This window comes from Heterocephalus glaber, unplaced genomic scaffold (genome assembly GCF_053883595.1).
Source record: "Heterocephalus glaber isolate CG9 unplaced genomic scaffold, H.glaber_assembly_v1.0 deba00001687, whole genome shotgun sequence".
Lineage (NCBI taxonomy): Eukaryota > Metazoa > Chordata > Mammalia > Rodentia > Bathyergidae > Heterocephalus > Heterocephalus glaber.
This window is the reverse complement of record NW_028258412.1, coordinates 19,589,584-19,607,772: the sequence shown is the minus strand read 5'-3', so window position 1 is coordinate 19,607,772 and position 18,189 is coordinate 19,589,584. Positions and strand designations below refer to the sequence as shown.

General features: G+C 46.7%; 1 protein-coding gene across 4 annotated transcripts in view; it reads left to right on the top strand.

Moving 5' to 3' along the window:
• Ptpn11 (protein tyrosine phosphatase non-receptor type 11) overlaps positions 1–18,189 on the top strand; it is a 92,098-nt gene that overhangs the window by 43,450 nt on the left and 30,459 nt on the right. For all 4 annotated transcript variants that reach the window (XM_087198465.1, XM_004843764.4, XM_087198463.1 and 1 more), the window contains exons 7-8: positions 14,461–14,557; positions 18,045–18,124. In XM_087198465.1, the coding sequence (XP_087054591.1) occupies positions 14,461–14,557; positions 18,045–18,124 (177 nt within the window). The remainder of the gene's footprint in view (positions 1–14,460; positions 14,558–18,044; positions 18,125–18,189) is intronic.

The following is an 18,189-nucleotide window of genomic DNA, read 5'->3' as shown; positions in this document are numbered from 1 at the left end:
TGAATGCATCTTTCCTAGTTTTGCCAACCACTTTTTTCTTGCTTGCTTTTTTTTTTTTTGGTACTGGGGATCAAACTCAGGACCTTGCGCTTTCGAGGCAGGTGGCAGAACCACTGAGCTAAATCCCTAGCCCTCTTTCTGGCCTTTTGAGATGGGGTCTCACTGTGTAGTTCAATCCTTGTGGTCACTATGTAGCCCAGGCTGGTCTTGAACTCATGTTGATTCTCCTGCCTCAGCCTCCCAAGTGCTGGGATTATAGGTGTGTGCTACCATGCCTACCTTGCTGACCACTCTTTTTTTTTTGAGACAGGGTCTCGCTGGGTAGTTTAGGCTGGGGTTGAACTCAGTATGTATCCCAGGCTGGCCTCAAACTCACAGCAATCCTGTCTCAGCTTCCCAAGTGCTAGGATTATAGGCATGCACCACCATGCCCGGCCTGACAGCTCTTAATAATAACATTTTTAAACACTTTTTTATATTCCTTGTTAAAGTAATGATGCTTGTTACTCATTCTTTCATTATATACATGATTTTGGTTGGCATATGTAACATCTGAGAAATACTGTTTTTAAAATTTTGGCTAAGGAAGAATTTGGAGCCATTTTGTAACTGAGGACCACCCCCCCCCAATAGTGAGGAGTGAATCTGGGCCTTCACCCTGAATTGTATCCTTAGCCTTTAAAATTTTTTCTTGTTTTTTTTGATCTTTTTAAAATTTTGTTTTGTTTTTTTGGTACCAGGGATTGAACTTGGGTCCTTGCGCTTGTGTGGCAGGTCGTGAAACCACTGAGCTAAATCCCTGGCCTGCCTTTTTTTTTTTTTTTTTTTTTTGGTACTGGGGATGGAACTTGGGTCCTTCCGCTTGTGAGGCAGGCGGTGGAACCACTGAGCTAAATCCCTAGCTCTTGTTTTTTATTTTTATTTTTTGGTACCAGGGATCGAACTCGGGACCTTGTGCTTACGAGGCACGCGTAACAACCACTGAGCTAAATCCCTGGCCCTTAAAAATTTTTTTTGAGACAGGATTTCATTAAGTTTCTGAGTTGCCCAGGCTGAGCTCAAACTTGTAATCCTTCTGCTTCAGCCTGTCAGAGTGCTGGGATTACATGTATGTGCAACTGTACCCAGCTTCTAGACCTATTTTTAGTTATATATTTTTAAATTTTTAAAAAGTTTCATCAGTATATGTTTGCAGTACATAATGATTATATTCATCATAAACCTATTTTTCATTTTATACTTCCTTTTAAAAATAATAGCAGGGAGCATGGTGATGCAGGCCTGTAATCCCAGCACTTGGGAGGCCGAGGAAGGAGGATCACCTTGAGTTCGAGGCCAGCCTGGGCTACATAGTGAGTTCAAGGTCAGCCTGAACTGCATGGTGAGACCCTGTCTCAAAAAACGAAAAACAGCAGGTCTGGTGATGTAGCTCAGAAGTACAGTATTTGCCTAGCATGCACAAGGCTCTGGGTTCTACCCCCTAGTACTGCAAAAAAAAAATCTATATAGCTGAGCTGGACATGATGGTGCACAGCTGTGGTCTAAGGTACTCAGGAGGCTGAGGCAGGAGGATTGCTTGAGCTCAGGAGTTTGAGGCCAGCCTGGACAATGTAGAAAGACCCTGTCCCAAACAAACAAGCAAATAGAAAGATAGCCAAAGTGATCATGTGCATGAATGACTTTTCCTTTAAAGTGATGATAAAGTTAAAAAATTAGAGCAGTGAGGTGGATATTGTTTTAAAAATTATAGTATTTTTATTATATATTGATTGATTGAACTCAGGGAGTGCTGAACTATATTCTTAGCCCCCCCCCGGGCCCCCTTTTTGAGACAGGATCTCACTAAGTTGCCCAGGCTGGTCTTGAACTTTTGATCTTGCTGCCCCAGCCTCCTGAGTAGCTGGGATTTCAGGTGTGGGCCACCATGCTTGGCCCAAAATTAATAGCATTTTTAAAAACTAAAAACTACATTTAGGAAAATAAAAAATTACATGGTGCTTGGTACAGTGATGGATTTTTTAACACCAGGTTCATTGAGAATAGTGCTTAGCAAAGCCAGTTCAAAACTTTCCAAGGAGCTTGTAGTAGTGGGTTTTTTTTGAAACAGGGTCTAGCTCTGTAGTCCAGGCTGGCCTCAGACTCACAGCATTTCTCCGGCCTCAGACTCACAGCACTCCTCCTGCCTCAGCCTCCCGAGTGCTGGGATTGCAGGTGTGTGTCATCCCCAGCTAGGCAGTGGGCTTTTTCATAATCCAGTTGGTGGGTTAAGATGTGAGCTCGCTTACTCTTCTGGCCGTGGAAAAAGATGGCGATTAGATGCTGACCTGATGGTTTTAATCTGTGACACGTCATGTTTGGTCCACCTGTCCTACACCATTAACAACAAAAATCAGGAAGAATTGAGTTGGCCTGGGGAAAATGGAAAACAGTGAGCTCACATCTCTACATGCTCTCTGTAGAGGTCACACTGCAGTGGTAAAATTGTCGCACACTAAATCAGGGCATTAAGGCTTCATGGCTATGGAAAGTCTTTCTGAAGAGCTTTCTGGAGCTCTGCCATATCTGTTTCTCCAGTTCAGTCAGCTTTAAAATATGGCCCTTTAAGGCAGGAGCCAGGGGAATAAGGCTGAGAACAGAACAAACCATCTTAGAAAAAAATCAAATACTTGTTATAATTTAAACCCCTTGGAACTGAAGTTTGATCCACAACGGGAAGGCATTATTATGTTAGTGATTGTGCCTTGGTAGTTTCTGCAAAGGTGATAAATTTGGGATCACACCTTTCTCACAGTATGGTCTGAATCTTTAGAGCAAACCCGAGCTCTAAATTTCCATGTCGTTGGTACTTTAATTCTGGCAACCTTTTTTTTGTCTCCATGTCCAGTGCCTGGTTTTATGTTAATCTTTTCATTTGAGGTATATTTTCCCAGAGGACATTTATAAATTGCTTTTGCTTTGGACACATCTTAAAATCTGATGCCCTTGGGGCTGGGATGTAGCTCAGTGGTTCTGCCGCCTGCCTTGTAAGCACAAGGTCCCAAGTTCTATCCCCCATACCAAAAAAAAAAAAATCTGACACCCTTTGTGCAGCTCTTTGGTTCTGTTCTCCTTTGGTGCAGAAATGAATTCAGGCTGATGATTTCTTTCTAGGATATATTGTACGATCAAGACTGTGGGAATGCAGGTAAAGTTACAATGTAACTGAAAGTATTTGATACATTATTGTCTCTGTCTAGCTCTATTCCATGGTAAGACAGAGATGCTTGGTCTCAAACATTTTTTTTTTTTTTTGGTATGGGGGATTGAACTCGGGTCCTTGTGCTTGCTCAAACATTTTTTCTTGATGGGCTGGGGATTTAGCTCAGTGGTTCCAGTGCCTGCCTTGCAAGCGGAAGGTCCTGAGTTCAATCCTGAGTACCAGAAAAAAAAAAACAACTTTGTGGGTCTGGGGATTTAGCTCAGTGGCACTGTGCCTGCCTCACAAGCCCAAGGCCCTGAGTTTGATTCCCAGTACCAAAAATAAAAAAAAGACTTTGTGAACCGAGGTCTGAATTTTCTTGATGTTTGCCTGGTGTTTGTGTAATCATCTTGTATCTCTTGCATATCTCTGCTTATGAACATAAAAAAGTGACTAATGAGCCAGGCGCATGCCTATACTCCCAGCTAGCTACTCAGGAGGCTGAGGCAGGAGGATCATAAGTTGGAGGCCAGCCTGGGATATACCTAGCGAGACCCTGTCTCTAAATAAAAATTTTGTTTGTTTGGGTTTTTTTTTTTTGGTACCGGGGATCGAACTCAGGACCTTGTGCTTGCAAGGCAGGTGGCGGCACCACTGAGCTAAATCCCTAGCCCTTTAAATAAAATTTTTTAAAAAGGCAGGGGGTGTTCCTCAATGCTCCTTAGCTTTAATCCCCAGTACTGCAAAAAAAAAAGGTAGATAGCAGATTGGTGAATGAAAATTCGATTCAACTGAGTTTGAGAGTGAATAACCGAGGAGGCAGGTTCCGGTTTATAATTCTGTGCCTGCAGTGTGCATGCCATTTGAGGCTTGAATCAGCACTGTGCATTAAGATGCGGCTGTGTTCACCCAGTATTCGTCCTCTGTGCCTTCTCTTCCCTTTTGCATCCTCTGGGCCTGATCTGCCAGGGGGCCCTGTGGGCTGAACCAGGGCACTGGCGTCTGACAACAGGGACCACAGGAGCCAAGGTGTAGGCGGTGGGGTGCTGCTGGTGGTCACCGGGCCTCACTGTTTCCAGCCGTCCTGCTCCTCCCACTCCCTGCTCGCCGTCCACCTGCTTCATTCTTTTCTCTCAGCAGGACCTTCTGCTTCTTCCCTGACTTTTTAACCTTACTCCATGTCCTTTTCAGATCTTAAAACTAACAACTTTCCATTTTTGTACCAAAGTTTCAGAGATTCTCTGCCCCAGATGCCATCCATCTGTGGATGGCACAGAGTGGTGCCAAGGACGTGGTCACATAGACTCAGCTCACCCTGCTCGGGGAAAATAGTTTTCAGAGATCAGGTTTGTAGCAAGCTGGCAGACACACCAGAAAGATCTCTCCCGGCCACTGCAGATACAAGTAGTGGCAGTGATGTATTCTTTCCTTCATTTAGCAAGTAATTACTAAACACAGACTCTGTTCTAAGTTCTGGAGAACAAATCAGACTTTATCCATATGGACCTGATAGTCATTTGGGAGAGACAGTGAATAAAGAAACAGTCAACTAACTGTTCAGCAAGATAAGGATAAGCGTTATAGAGACAATACAGTAGGGGAAGATAGAAATAGTGTGCTGAAGGGCATTACCGTTTTACGTAAGCTCTGACAAGTGGATTGGAGCAGGGACCTCAGGAAGAACATTTCAGGCAAAAGGTGCTAGTAGCAAGTGCAAAGGCTCTGAGGTAGGTGTGCATACCCAGTCAGACAGGCAGCACAGCTGGCTGAGGGAAATGGGAACAGGGTGGTGGTGGAGGAGTCAGGTTTTGCAGGGCATTGTGGGCCCAAGGAAAGCCTTTGCCTTTACAAAGGGGAAGATGGAAAAATGTGGAGAGTTTTGAGCACGGAGTGGCATGATCATGCTGGCGGCCCTGGAGGATGGTCTGCAAGGGCAAGGCAGAGGGAGGTGAGGAGGACAGGACAGTTGAGCTGGGGAGCGGAGCTGAGGAGTGGAGGTGGAAGTGGCTGGGTTGTGGAGTGGCTTTGAAGTTCGAATTGGCAGCGTTTGAAGGGAGAGTTGGGTGTGACAGCCCAGGTCAGGCCAAGGGGAGTGGTGTTGGCTTGAGCAGCTGGTGGACGTAGCTGCCATCTGCCTAGAAGGAGAAGCCTGGAAAGAGCAGGTGTTGAGGCCGTCAGCGGGTTCAGGTGCGTTCCAGTGTGGGCGGCCTCTTCACGTCCCGCTGGAGTGTGGATCTGAGGTGATTCAGATCCAGGTGTTTCCTGTTCTCTGTGTGCTTGGCGATGAGTCCTTTCCTTGGTAGTGCTTACCCATGCTTGGATGTTTTGCAGTGATTTTTGTGGTTATTGGCTTTAATGCACCGTAAGTCTGGAGATCCAGAGAACATCAGTAGATCTGTTGGACTAAAGAGAGGTTCTGCTTGGGAGAAACTGGTAGGGTACACATGGAGAGTTGAGTTTTGATCCTGCTCTCTCTCTCTGTTTCTGTGTTTCTTTTTGATGGTAGCAGACCTTCACACTGAGCTACATCCCCAGCCCTTTTTAAGCTTTTTTGATTTTGAGATAGTTGGTAAGTAGCCCAGGCTGGGCTTGAACTTGGAATCTTCATGCGTCAACCTCCCAGCGGGCTGAGATTACAGGCATGTGCCACTGTGCCCAGCGTGATCCGGCATTTGTATGTCCACCATGTACAAGTCATCTGGGAAAATACCCCAGCCGATCAGGCCCCATGAGGACAGGTTTGGCTCACTATCGCCCCAGAATCCAGTGGGGAGCCTGCATTCAGTTGCATCCAATAAGTATTTGTGGGCGGGTTGGAACTGAGCTGTTTTCAGTATGAGAGGTTGTGTTGCATTCGGACTCTTTTGTGCATTTAGTGGAGAATAGCTTTTGATGCTCACGAAGTCTTGACGAGTGCTCTGGGCTCCGCTTCAAGATGTTCTGCTTTAGTGTCAAGCAGCTTGTTTTCACGTGGAGCCCGTGTGAGGCTTACAGTCTTTGAGGTTCCTCTACATACAAGCCCAAGAAGCTGTGATTCAAGTTCACAGTGCTGGATTTCAGAAAGATTTTAGATTTTGAACTTCCTGTTTCTGATTAAAAAAAACAACCCACCATCAAAACAATAATAACAGGGGCCGAGGGATTTAGCTCAGTGGTTCTGCTGCCTGCCTCTCAAGCACAAGGACCTGAGTTGATCCCTGGTACCAAAAAAGAAAACCAAAACAACAACAGAAAACACCCAAACAATCAAGCCCATGCTACACCTTCTTCCCTGGGGTTGTTTTTCTCCAGTGCCTTAAACTTACTTCCTGTAGTGATTTCTCTCGCTCTGGCAACCCAACCTCCTTCTGTATTGCCTGCAAGCCTCTCCACTCTAAAGTGGCTGAGCCCTTCCTGAAAGCAAAGTGTTGCAGGCCTTTCGCTAGAGGGCACGGTGGTGTCCCAGATTCTGCCTGCAGTGCTGCTGGCCTTCGCTGCTGTAGGAGGAGCCAGAGGGCCTTCAACCCGAAGCCTAGTTTGATTTCTTTAAAGAGATTACATCCTACTCAGGGGAGCTGTAAATTCTGCTTAGAGATGGTTAGGTTTTATGGAAACAAGGCTTTAACAGTGCCCCAGAGCCGCGTCCAGAATAATTCTCACTGATCTCTAGAGGAAATCTCCCCTTGGTGACTAAGCCACACCACCGAAAACCGGCCCTCAGCCAGGCTCCAGCCCTCCCGCTTCTCAGGGCTTCGGGACACCGGAATCTTCCCTCTGGGTCTGACTTCCAGTTGGTTAATAAAACTGCCACCTTCCTGGGGACAGAACATTTCAGTGGCCAGAGGTTTAATATGCAAGTTAAAGGGTCCATTTTGGAGAGATTCCTTTGTTTCCTTTGCAGTATCTCTTCCTTTTGCTTCCTCCCACCTCCCCAGCCATGATTTTCTCTTTAGGGTTGTTTTCATTTGCTGGGGCTGCTTGAAATCTTTACAGACAGTTTAAGACCCGAAGGCCCGGTGTCTGCTTGGCCTTTCCCCTTTGCCCTTAGACAGCCTTGTCCTTGCCCCGTTGAGTAGCCAAGTGCCGCAGCTTGTCTTTTCTCAGCTCCTTCCTTCTGCAGCCTTGCAATGCAGCTTCTTCCCATGAACTGAAGTGACAGTGCCTTTCTCTTCATTCATTCATTCGTAGCCCCCCCCCCCGCCCCATTCCCAGCGCATTTTTATTTTTTGGAGATAAGGTCTCACTAAGTTACCCAGGCTAGGTTTGAACTTTTGTTCCTCTTGCCTCAGCCTCCCTGACCGTTGGGATTACTGGGATGCACCAATGTGACCAGCTACAAGTTTGTTTGTTTGTTTGTTTTTTTATTCAAGGCCTGTCTGTGTAGTTTAGGCTGGCCTTGAACTTACTATGTAGCCCAGGCTGGTGATCCTTTTGCCTCAGCCTCCCAAGTGCTGGGATTACAGGCATGCAACATCTTGCCTGGCCACAAGTACCTTTCTTATTGGTAATCCCGCAGTTATGTCTCGAGCCCCCTCTGCTTATACTGCTTTTGAGAACCTTATCTGGTGCTTCATTCCCACAGTTTTCTTTTCTTGGCTTCTCTGACCTGCAGCAAGCTTGATCATCCTGGGTTTATTCCTTTCCTCCCTTGTGCGTGGCTTGCCATTCCTGCTGTTAACTTCTCACCAGCTAACTTGGGGATTCTCTAGGATCCAGCTGGCTCTTTTAAGTTTAAACTCCTTGGGAAACACATCCATCCAATTTTTATCCTATTCTAGTTACCCTGAAGCTGAAGTTGCTTTTGAGCTCTGGTTTTATTTTTTATTTTATTTCATTTTATTTATTTATTTACTTTTCGGTACCGGGGATTGATCTCAGGACCTTGGGCTTTTGAGGCAGGCGACGGAACCACTGAGCTAAATCCTTAGCCCTCTGGTTTTATCTTTTAGATGATATATTTCACATTTCTTCTTGCCTGTTGTCTCTCTCTAAATTCAAGTAGTCTCAAAAGGATGTGTTATTTCCTCCCTCAAGCCAAACGTAAAGGGGGCTTTACTCTGTTGTCCTTGCTAGTTCTAGTCGAGCATTTATTCTGGCCCTGTAGGCTGCCATCCTCAGTGTCCCTTGAGGGCCCCCCCCCCCATCTTGCCATTTGCCAGGTCCTGTTGCTTTTTCTTTCCCAGTGTCTTTCAGGTCTTAGGGGAAGGAAGGAAACTGCACTGTGCCATGTATGGGGCTAGGAAGGCACATATTGTATCCCCAGAGCTGATTTGATTTTGGTTTTTTTTGTTTTGTTTTTTTGAGACAGGGTCTCCTCATGTAGTTCAGACCACCTTTGAACTTACTATGTAGCCCAGGCTGGCTTCGAACATGCTGCAATCCTCCTGCCTCAGCCTGATTGCTGGGATTACAGACATGTGGTACCATGCCCGACTGATTTTATTTTTGAGTCGGGGTCTCACTCTGTAGTCCAGGCTGAGAGATAGGGTGGCCTTTTTGATTTTTAGTACCAGGGATCGAACTCGGGTTCTTGGACTTACGCAGCAGGCAGCGAAACCACTGAGCTAAATCCCTGGCGAGATAGGGTTGTCTTGGACCTTTTTTCCATTGCAGTGCTGAGGATGGAACACAGGGCTGTGTACATGGTAGGTCCATGCTCTACCCTTGAGCCACACTTGTATTCTTTGCTGCTATTCCATATGGCAGGGCCTGTTCTTCAGGGATCATGCCTTTGGAATTGGTTTTCTTATTCTGCGGCACCTGCTTAGGGGAAAGGAAGCTCATTAGCTTGTGACAGGCCTGGTCACATCTTGGGTCATTTTTACCCCTTGTGGTGCCTCATTACTGCTTGTTGGGTGGTCAGGACCTTTGCTGGTGATGTCTCCAGTGTCTCCGTCGTTCCTGGAGGATGCTGTGGACTCTTCAAAGAGGTGCTTCCCCTGAATCCACTGCAGAGGGATGGTGACAGGCCTTGCAGTGTGGCCTCAGAAAGTGCTGGGGACATAGTGGAGCTTGTGATGAAGAGGCTAGGTGAGAAGTTGCAGAGCCCTTTGGCTGAGAGAAGCATATTCAGCCCAGTTGAAGGCTTGCTTTTGGAACTGCCTGGGTGGTTACCGCTCTCTTAGTAGTTGTCTGTGGCATCAAAAGCAGAGAGACTGTGTCTGATGGCTTGTCTCAGTGACTTTCCTTCCAGAGCCACAGTCACCATTGGAGATGAGGTGTTCCCGGGAGCTTCTATGTTTTTATTTATTAATAATTTGTTTATAAAAGCTTTCTTGTACTATGAAAATTTCAAAGAGACTCAATAGAGAAAACAGTATAATGAACTATGTTCCCCCAACACCCAGCCCTAACATCTACTAGCTTCTTTTTTGAGACTCGCTCTGTATTTCAGGCTGGCCTTGAACTTTCGGAGATTCTCCTGCCTCAGCCTCCCAAGTGCTGGGATCACAGGCATGTGCCACCATGCTCAGCACCAGTTTTCTTGTTTCTTCCCACTCCATCCCTCCTCCTCCTTGTTCAGTGTATATATCCTGTAGCTTTTCTTCCCCCTACTGGGGATTGAACCCAGGGTCTTGCATATGCTAGGCAAGCACTCTGCCATTGAGCTACATTTCTAGTCCTTTTTAAAAAGTTTTGTTTTTGAGATAGGTTCTCACTAAGTTGTTCCCTTGTGGCTTGACCTGTAATCTCCCAAATTGCTGGGATTAGAGATCTGCGGCACTGTGCTGTTTATAACCCAGCTGGATGTGGTGGTGCACGGCTATAACCTCAGCACTCTGGGAACCTCAAGTAGGAAGACTGCAAGTTTGGGCCCAGCCTGGGCAACTTAGCGAGACCCTGTCTGAAAAAATAAAAGGCTGGGGATGTAACTCAGTGAAAGGCCCTGGGTTCATTCCCCAATTACCTCTGCCCCAACACACACACAGAGTAATCCATTGGCTTGATCTGGACTTCATGGCTTTAGCGTTAATTAATTTGTTTATCTCTTTTTGTGGTGCTGGGGATGGTACCCAGGGCATTGTGCATGCTAGGCAAGTAAGTGCTATGCCACTTGAACCACACCACCAGCCCAGGGCCTGACCCCCATCCCCACCCCAAGTGGCCTTTGGAACATCCTCAGGGTCCCTGAGACACCTGGCTCTGCAAAGTTGTTTGCTGCCCTCCTCCTCCAGGTTCATTCAGGAAGTGCTAGTCAACAGCCAGGTCTGGTGGTTTGTGCTGTGGAAGCCTGCAGGTCTATTTTGCTCGTCAGTGATGGTAGCTGCTGCTCTTGGCATTAGGTTGGCAGGGGTTCAGAGCGGGAGCACAGTGCCAAGTGGCCATGGACATACGCAATGGTTTCCTTCCATATTTGGTAGTGCCGCTGCCCACTCCTAGGAGTGAAGCAGGGTCAGGGCTTTGGCTGAGTAGGTTGATGCAGTCTCTGCTTCCGGCTCTGCCTGGGCTCGTGCAGTCAGGCAACCATAATCAGTGGCGGGTCATTTTGTGGGTTCATGATTTGGTGCAAATGGTTTGTTGTATTTCTTGGGAAAACGAAGTATCTTGTAGCCTGGGTCCCAGCTTCACATCTCCTTTTTGCTCCCAAGCTGTATCATTAGCATCCCTGCCAAGGCCCAGGGGAACAGGGATGGAGACTCTGTCACAGGTTGTTAGCAGCTTTTGTGCCCCCAGCATCTGCTGGTGAGGAGGAGGTTGGGAGGATAAACCTGGGCAGGAGGTATCCTCTTCAAGGGCAGGGCCGTGGGCCTGGTGTGGGGAGGAAGTGCCCCTTAGCAGCTGGTAGCTGCCCATCTCTGGTGCAGCTGGGGAGTCTCTGTGGGCAGAGCATGGATGGTGCAGTTTCTGAGTGCTTTTGATTTTCAGTCTCACTCAGATGGACAGCTGCCTTCTGCTGTGGGAACAAAATGTGTTTAGGCAGCTCACGCCCCAGGCGCTGGTGAGGATGGGCGGTTAATGCTCAGGAAGGAGCGGGAGAGATGCACCATTAGCTGTTATTAGTCCTTGAAGGCTCCCAGCCACTGCCAGTCAGCACCCAACTGTGCCTGGGATATGGGGGTGTCAGGCCTGCCTGCCGGAGGAGTCTCTAGGGGCCACCCCCCGTCTTGACTGCAAACTGTTCAAACCCCAAGTCCATCTGGAAGAGCCATTTGAGAGGTTCATACAGGATGAGGGAGCCCCTGGCAGACCAGATGGATGGCCCAGTCCTAGTGCTACGGGGAACAAGGAGGACTTCCCTGGCCTGGAACTCTGAATTTCATCCAGCTGAGTGTGTGTGTGAGGGGATTCTTGGTAGCACCCATTATAGTAGCTAAGATTGTCTTTTTCACAAAGCCTCAGGCTCACCCTTGCATCTGGTGGGATCTGAGAGCACGCTGGTTGCCTGCCAGGGGCAGCAGGCAGTGTTGGTTCCTGTGTGTGCAGGTTCTGTGATGTTTCCTTTAGTAGTCAGACTCATGGAGATGAAAAAGAGATCAGTTTCAGAAAACCAGTGATGTAATAGGCGGTGTGCAGAGATGGCAAAGCATCTTGGAGGCGCTTTTGAAATCACTGAGCCTGGAAAGTGCTGCTCTGGTGTTGCTGATGGGGATCCCAAGTGTGGGGCCGTCATGCCCAGACTTCACCCAGCTGGTCTGGGGTTTGTCCTGTGTGCCTTCTCTCTTCCTCTCTGTCCTTCCCTCCCTTTCTTCATTTGCTCATCCCGCAAACACCATGCCACTGTGTGCTGGGTGCTGTGACAGTTCCTGACGAGGTGAGCTGGTGTCGAACTCCAGTGAGAGCTTGTGAAGACAGCTGAGTGTTCTCACTTGTGTGTGGAGGCCAACGTTGATCTCAAAGGAGCGGAAAGTAGAATCGTGCTTACCTGAGCTTGTGAAGAATGTGTTAGAGAAGGGGGATGTCTAGAGGATGGTTAACAGGTGAAGCGGTGCAGGTGGACAGGAGGAGAACCTTCTAATATTCTGTAACACATGAAGCAACTTACTATGCTTGATAGCAATCAGTTGACTGTTTCCAAGTAGCTAATAGGACAGTGTGTGTGGTACAGGTGACTGAACCTAGGGCCTTGTGCACGCTAGGCAAGTGCTCTACCACCAAACTACATCCCTAGCCCTTTCTATTTTGAGACAGGATTTTACATAGTCCCAGGCCAGCTTTAAACTTGAGATCCTCCTGCCTCAGCCTCCTGCATAACTGGGATCACAGGGGTGACCTCTATGCCCAGTCCACTCCTGTGTCTCTAACCAGCTTCCTGGTGATGCTGATGTTGCTGGCCTGCAGACTACATGCAGTGGTTTAATAGCAGGGACCACCTTCTGCTTGTGGGCTTTCTTGGACTTGATCTTGGAGTGGACAAGTGTAAGGTGATTCACCAGGAAGCAAAGCGACCCATTTTAGAGATGCTGTGGCTGTGTGCCCTCCATAATGAAGCATCAGGAGGGCCAGAATGCTTCAGAGTTGTTTTCAGTCGAGCTGCTCATTGTTTCCACACCCTGGATGTCATTTCCCTTCATCAGCTTGGTTGATTCTTAAGTGATTGCTTCAGGTCAGTGTTTGAACTTCTTTTTGATCCTCACCTTAGTGACCTGTGAAAGTCAAGAGGACCCTCCTTTCCTCATGAGCCCATATTGCCTGGGGAGGCTGCTCCCAGTTCAAGGAAATGCCAGTGTGCAGGAGGCAGGCAGCTTTAATTATTTCACTCGGGCTCATTTCAAACATCCGAGCGCCCATGTTGGTGTCAAAGTTCTCCATGTGTCGTGTTTTATTTCTGTCCAGGTTTTAGCCAGCTGAACACTTTGGTTATGAGTTGTGTGTCAGAGGTGAATACTGTGTCTTGAAGCTGAGAGTCAAATACCAATTTAAAATCCTTTTATACTTGTCTTTGAAATTCAGACAAATGAAATGGAAATAACACAAGGGCTGCGGTGCTGTGAAATATTGACCACCTCTCCTATAGAAATCTTTAAGGGGTGGCCTTTTTTAGCCTGCTTTCACTTTCTTGATTTGCCCAATGTAATTTCCCATTAAAAACTATCCCTGGGGGCTGGGGGCTGGCTTGTTAGAGCCCTGGGTTCTGTGCCCAGCACTGCAGAAGCATATAGAAAAATTAGGCCTTTGGAAACCAGTGGCCCCTTGAAGAGTGAGGCACTTCTTAAAATTTTGAAAACAAAACCCTCTCCTCGAATACACCCCCGGCTTGTCCCTCTTATGCTGCAGTTGTCCTTCTCTTTGCATCCTCAGGCACCCTCCTCGAGCCCTGCTGTGGCTGCCTGGTGGAGTGTCCCTTCCCTGGTTGCATTTCCCACATCTTTTCCTGCAGTGGTTCCCTGCCGCTTGCTTTGGGACCCCAAGTGCACTAGTGCTCATTCCCTGCCTGTCGCCGCCTGAATTCCCCGCATCCTGCCAGGTTCCGCTGGGTCCCTCCAGGGCAGCGGGTTTCTGTGCATACGCGGGCTGGCTGCCTGCCTGCCTGCTGCACTGACTCGGGGTTTTAGCGTAAGAGGACTCTGAAGCTTTGCTAGCAGAGCAGTTGTTTGCTCACCACCCAGTGGCAGCAGCACTACCCCTGCCATCGCAGAAGCCACAGCCCAGTCCCAGAACGGACTCATGGCCAGCTCTGAATCGATCAGTGATCGGAAGCAGGTCATAAACTTCTCAGCGGCATGGGCCACATGTATTATTTGTGAGCGTGACACCAATGTTCATTGGCTTTCATTCTTGATTAGTTTGACTTTCTATTTATCACTGTAGGAAATTTAGGGGAAAAAAGAAAGAAGAAAAGCACTCCATAATCCCACTACCCTGAACAAACAAATCATTGTTATCTTTTTGGTATGTTCTTCTGCCATTTCTTGGGGATATAGGTGAATGCAGACATGTGGCTGATGTCGCACTGTTATGAAAGATGTCTGGCTCTTCTTTTCATTGATTCAGACCATCTTTCCAAGGCAATAAATATTTTCCTAGAACATCTTTTTTTGTTTGTTTTTTTTTGTTTGTTTCTGGTACCAGGGATTGAACTTGGGTCCTTGCTAGAACATCTTTTTATATGGCCACAGAGCATTTTTTTGTATGAATGGATGGTATTTTCTGTAGCAGGCCCTTTCCTTTTAGACGTCTATGTTCGCAGTGTTTTTGCCACTTGATGCAGCTTGCAGATGGACGTTCTCGCAGCTTTCACCGAACTCTAAACATTTCCTGCAATGAATTCCTTAAAGCACACACAGAGCCAGCCTGGCTGGCTTTCTTTTTTTTTTCTTTTGCGTTTCTGATACATGGTAATATTTACTTTTCTTCCTTTTTAGACACTACAACAACAGGAGTGCAAACTTCTCTACAGCCGAAAAGAGGGCCAGAGGCAAGAAAATAAAAACAAAAATAGATACAAAAATATCCTGCCCTGTAAGTAGCATGTCCTGCCTCAATCTTTGTCACTGACCTGCGGGCCATGCGCATGTTAACACATCCTTGACCTTAGTCTCTCAAATTCCAAGCATTTCCAAAGTAATCAGCCGTAGTGGGCACTGATGACCTCATTCACTGAGTTTCTGGGATGCTGATTACTGAGTAAAATTGTCACTAGAAGGCCTTGTCTTTGGTCACTTCCTTCTGTTAAATCAATTTTCACTCTGCTGGAGTGTAATAATCTGGAGGCTGTGCTTGCTCAGTGACAGGCCAGGCCCAGAGCCACAGGCTCCAAGGTTTGTGTCCCTGTCCCCCATTCATGAGTCTTGGGAAGCAGACAAGCTACTGGGGCTCTTTCAGCTGTCCTGTAGGCTGGAGTTACTAGAGGTAAGGGCATATACCTATGCTCTGCTCAGAGGAGGACCTTGTGAATACATATTCAGGAGGCCCAAACTCCTTTAGCATTGCAGACACTGCCAGCAGAGCCCAAGTAGAATCACAAGGGAAAAGGAGCCTGGAAGGTTGTAGATCTTGTGTGTTAGTCACTTTCTTGTCACTGAGACACAGTGACCAACACCCATAACTTAAGGAGGAGAGGTTTATTTTGGTTCACACTTGGCTGCTCCAAGGCAGGATGGCATGCCTAGAGAAGCATAGCAGAGGAGAGCGACTCACAGCATGGTGGACAGGAAGTTGAGAGTGAGGGGAGCAACTGGGGAGGGTCATGCACCCTTCCAGGCCACACTCTCCGTGGGCCCACTTCTTCCAATCAGGCCCCACCTCCTAACAGCAAGCCCTCTGTGGGCCCCAATAATCCAGTCACCTTCCAAAAGCCCTGCCTGTGAGTGCACAAGGCTATTGGGGACATTGAAGTATGAACCATAACACCTTGGATGAGGACCCCAGAAATGGCACAGCTCCAGTTGTAGCTCCCCTCTCCATGGGTCCAACTCCACCAAACACTTTGCATCTCGACGTCACTTAATCTGTGCCACATGTATACGGAGCAGGCATTCTCATTGTCCCCATTTTATAGACTGTTTTAACAAGTTTGCAAGGAGGACTAAGTGGGAGAAACAGCTACTGGAGCCCCCAAAGGCATTATTCTTAGCACCATACTCTAATGCTGGGGCTCCAAGGTGGGCTATGCACAGGAGGGCAGGGAAGGAACAGTTAGAGCTTCTATTTACTTATATCCCTCATCTAAAAGAAAAATTCATATCTGATACATTGATTGATGGCAGTGCATGTATAATATATTTCACTAGCTTAAAAGTAAGCCTTGTCTAGAGTCATATTGTACATGAATATATATATATATATATATATATATATTTCAGTGTTTGGAATGTTTATTTACTGATGTCCACAGTCAGATTCGGAGTGCACACTCCCGTGCCTCTTCAGGTTGGAGCTACTTTGTCAATTATTATAAACCTGCTGTGAGTGTGTATATGACGCACTGGTGTTCCCTCTTTCTGCATGTGTATGTACATGAACCTAGTACCCATGTATGTTCCATCCATGGGACTTTGGGATGAGGAGGCATTTCTAATGTCGAGGAAGGGAAGAAGGAGGTAAAGCTGCAGCAGATCCTAATGTCCTTGAGGAAGCCACATTCTTTGTATGTCTGAGCTTTCACTTCTGCTCAGGGGCTCTACCAATACAATGGTAGTTTGCAGTTTCTAATTATAATACTGCCTTTTTCTCCCTTGACAGTCCAAATGAGATGTTTTCTCTGATTCACTCCTTACTTCTTTTGCTTTTTTCTTTTGCATTGCTAAGGCTTGAACCCAGGCCCTTGTACATGCTAGGCAAGCACTGTGCCCCTGAGCCACATTCCCAGCCCGCATCTTAACTCTTTAAAGATGGCTGTCCAGGCAGAAGACCACGATCTATTAATAAAGATACACAACTGCATTACTGATGCCCATTGTAAAATATATTCCTTTAGATAAAGCACTCAGATTTTTATGCCTATAATGTTCTGTTATACAGAATCTGGTCAGTTGATACTGTCAGAATCTTGTTTTTTACATATTGTATTTCATTCTACCTTCTTTATTATTATTTTTAAAATTCTTTACTTCCGTTTTGTTTTTGTTTTTGTTTTTTTGGTACTGGGATTGAACTCAGGATGTTGTGCTTGCAAGGCAGGTACGGTACCGTTGAGCTAAATCCCTGGCCCTTCTCTCCTTTTTTCTTTTTTTGAGACAAGGTCTCGCTTTGTGTTCAGGCTGGCCCTGAACTCACTTTGTAGCCCAGGCAGGCCTCCAACTTGTGGTGATCCTCCTGCCTCTGCCTCCTGAGTGCTGCAATTATAGGCGTGTACCACCATGCCCAGTGATCCTTCTCCTTTTTTTTTTTTGTTACAGGGTCTGGCTATGTAGTTCAAGCTGGCCTTGAACTTGTGACAATCCTCCTGCCTCAGCCTCCCAAAGTGCTGGGATTACAGGCATGTGCCATCATGCCTGGTACTACCTTATTTTAAAAACTTTTTATTATGGAAAGTTGGAATTATATTTAGAAGTAGACAGAACATACACATATCCATCACCTGGGTTCAACAGTTATTAGCTCAAACCTCATCACTTTTTTCTTTCTTGGTACCAGGTATCGAACTTAGGACCTTGCACGTGTGAGGCAGGCACGGCACCACTGAGCTAACAAGCCCCATCTTATTTCATTTATACTTTTGGTTCACTTCTCCTGTCTCCCTAAATTATTCTGAAGCAAATCTCAGGTATCCTACCATTTATCTGTGCTTGAATCTTCTCTTTTTGGAGACAGATCTTGCTATGTAGTTCAGCCTGGCCTTGAACTCTCAGTGATCTTCCTACCTCAGCCACCCAAGTGCTGGAATTACAGGTGTGTGCCATCACAACTGGTTTAATCTTTTTAAAAACAGAAGCCTAAAGACTTTTTGGTTTGAAATAATTTTCGACTCATAAGAAGTTACAAACATGGTAGGAGGTGAGGCCTGCCAGTCAGGAGGCTGGGGCAGGAGGATTGAAAGTTAGTCTAAGGCCCTCCTGGGCAATTTACCAAGACACTGTCTCAAAATAAAATTAAAAGGCTGGGGATTTAGCTCAGTGGTTCCACCACTTGCCTCGCAAGCACAAGGTCCTGAGTTCGATCTCCAGTACCAAAAAATAAATAAATAAAAAATAAAATTAAAAAGGGAACTGAGGATATTGCTTAGTGGTAGAGTGCTTCTATAGCATATGGAAAGCTCTGATTCAAACTCCAGCACTATCACCATCACCAAAAAAAAAATCATATAAAGGCTTTCATGTTCGCATCCCTCACCCTCCCTCCCCACAGGGCATCCTGTAGTCCTCCATCAAGACTAGGGTCTGTAAAGAGCAGTATGCAGCATCATGTGCTGAAGTGAGTGTTCTAAGGCTGGACTGGGGTAAGGATGGGCTTATTTGTCCTGTAGCTGGCTAAGTACTTACAGAACTGTGCCCTCTCTTCCCTCCAGTTGATCACACCAGGGTGGTCCTCCACGACGGTGACCCCAACGAGCCCGTGTCTGACTACATCAACGCAAACATCATCATGGTAAGCTTGCTACTTCTCAGTGTCTTCCGGCCACACACTACTAGCTTTGTTTTGCATTTTAAATC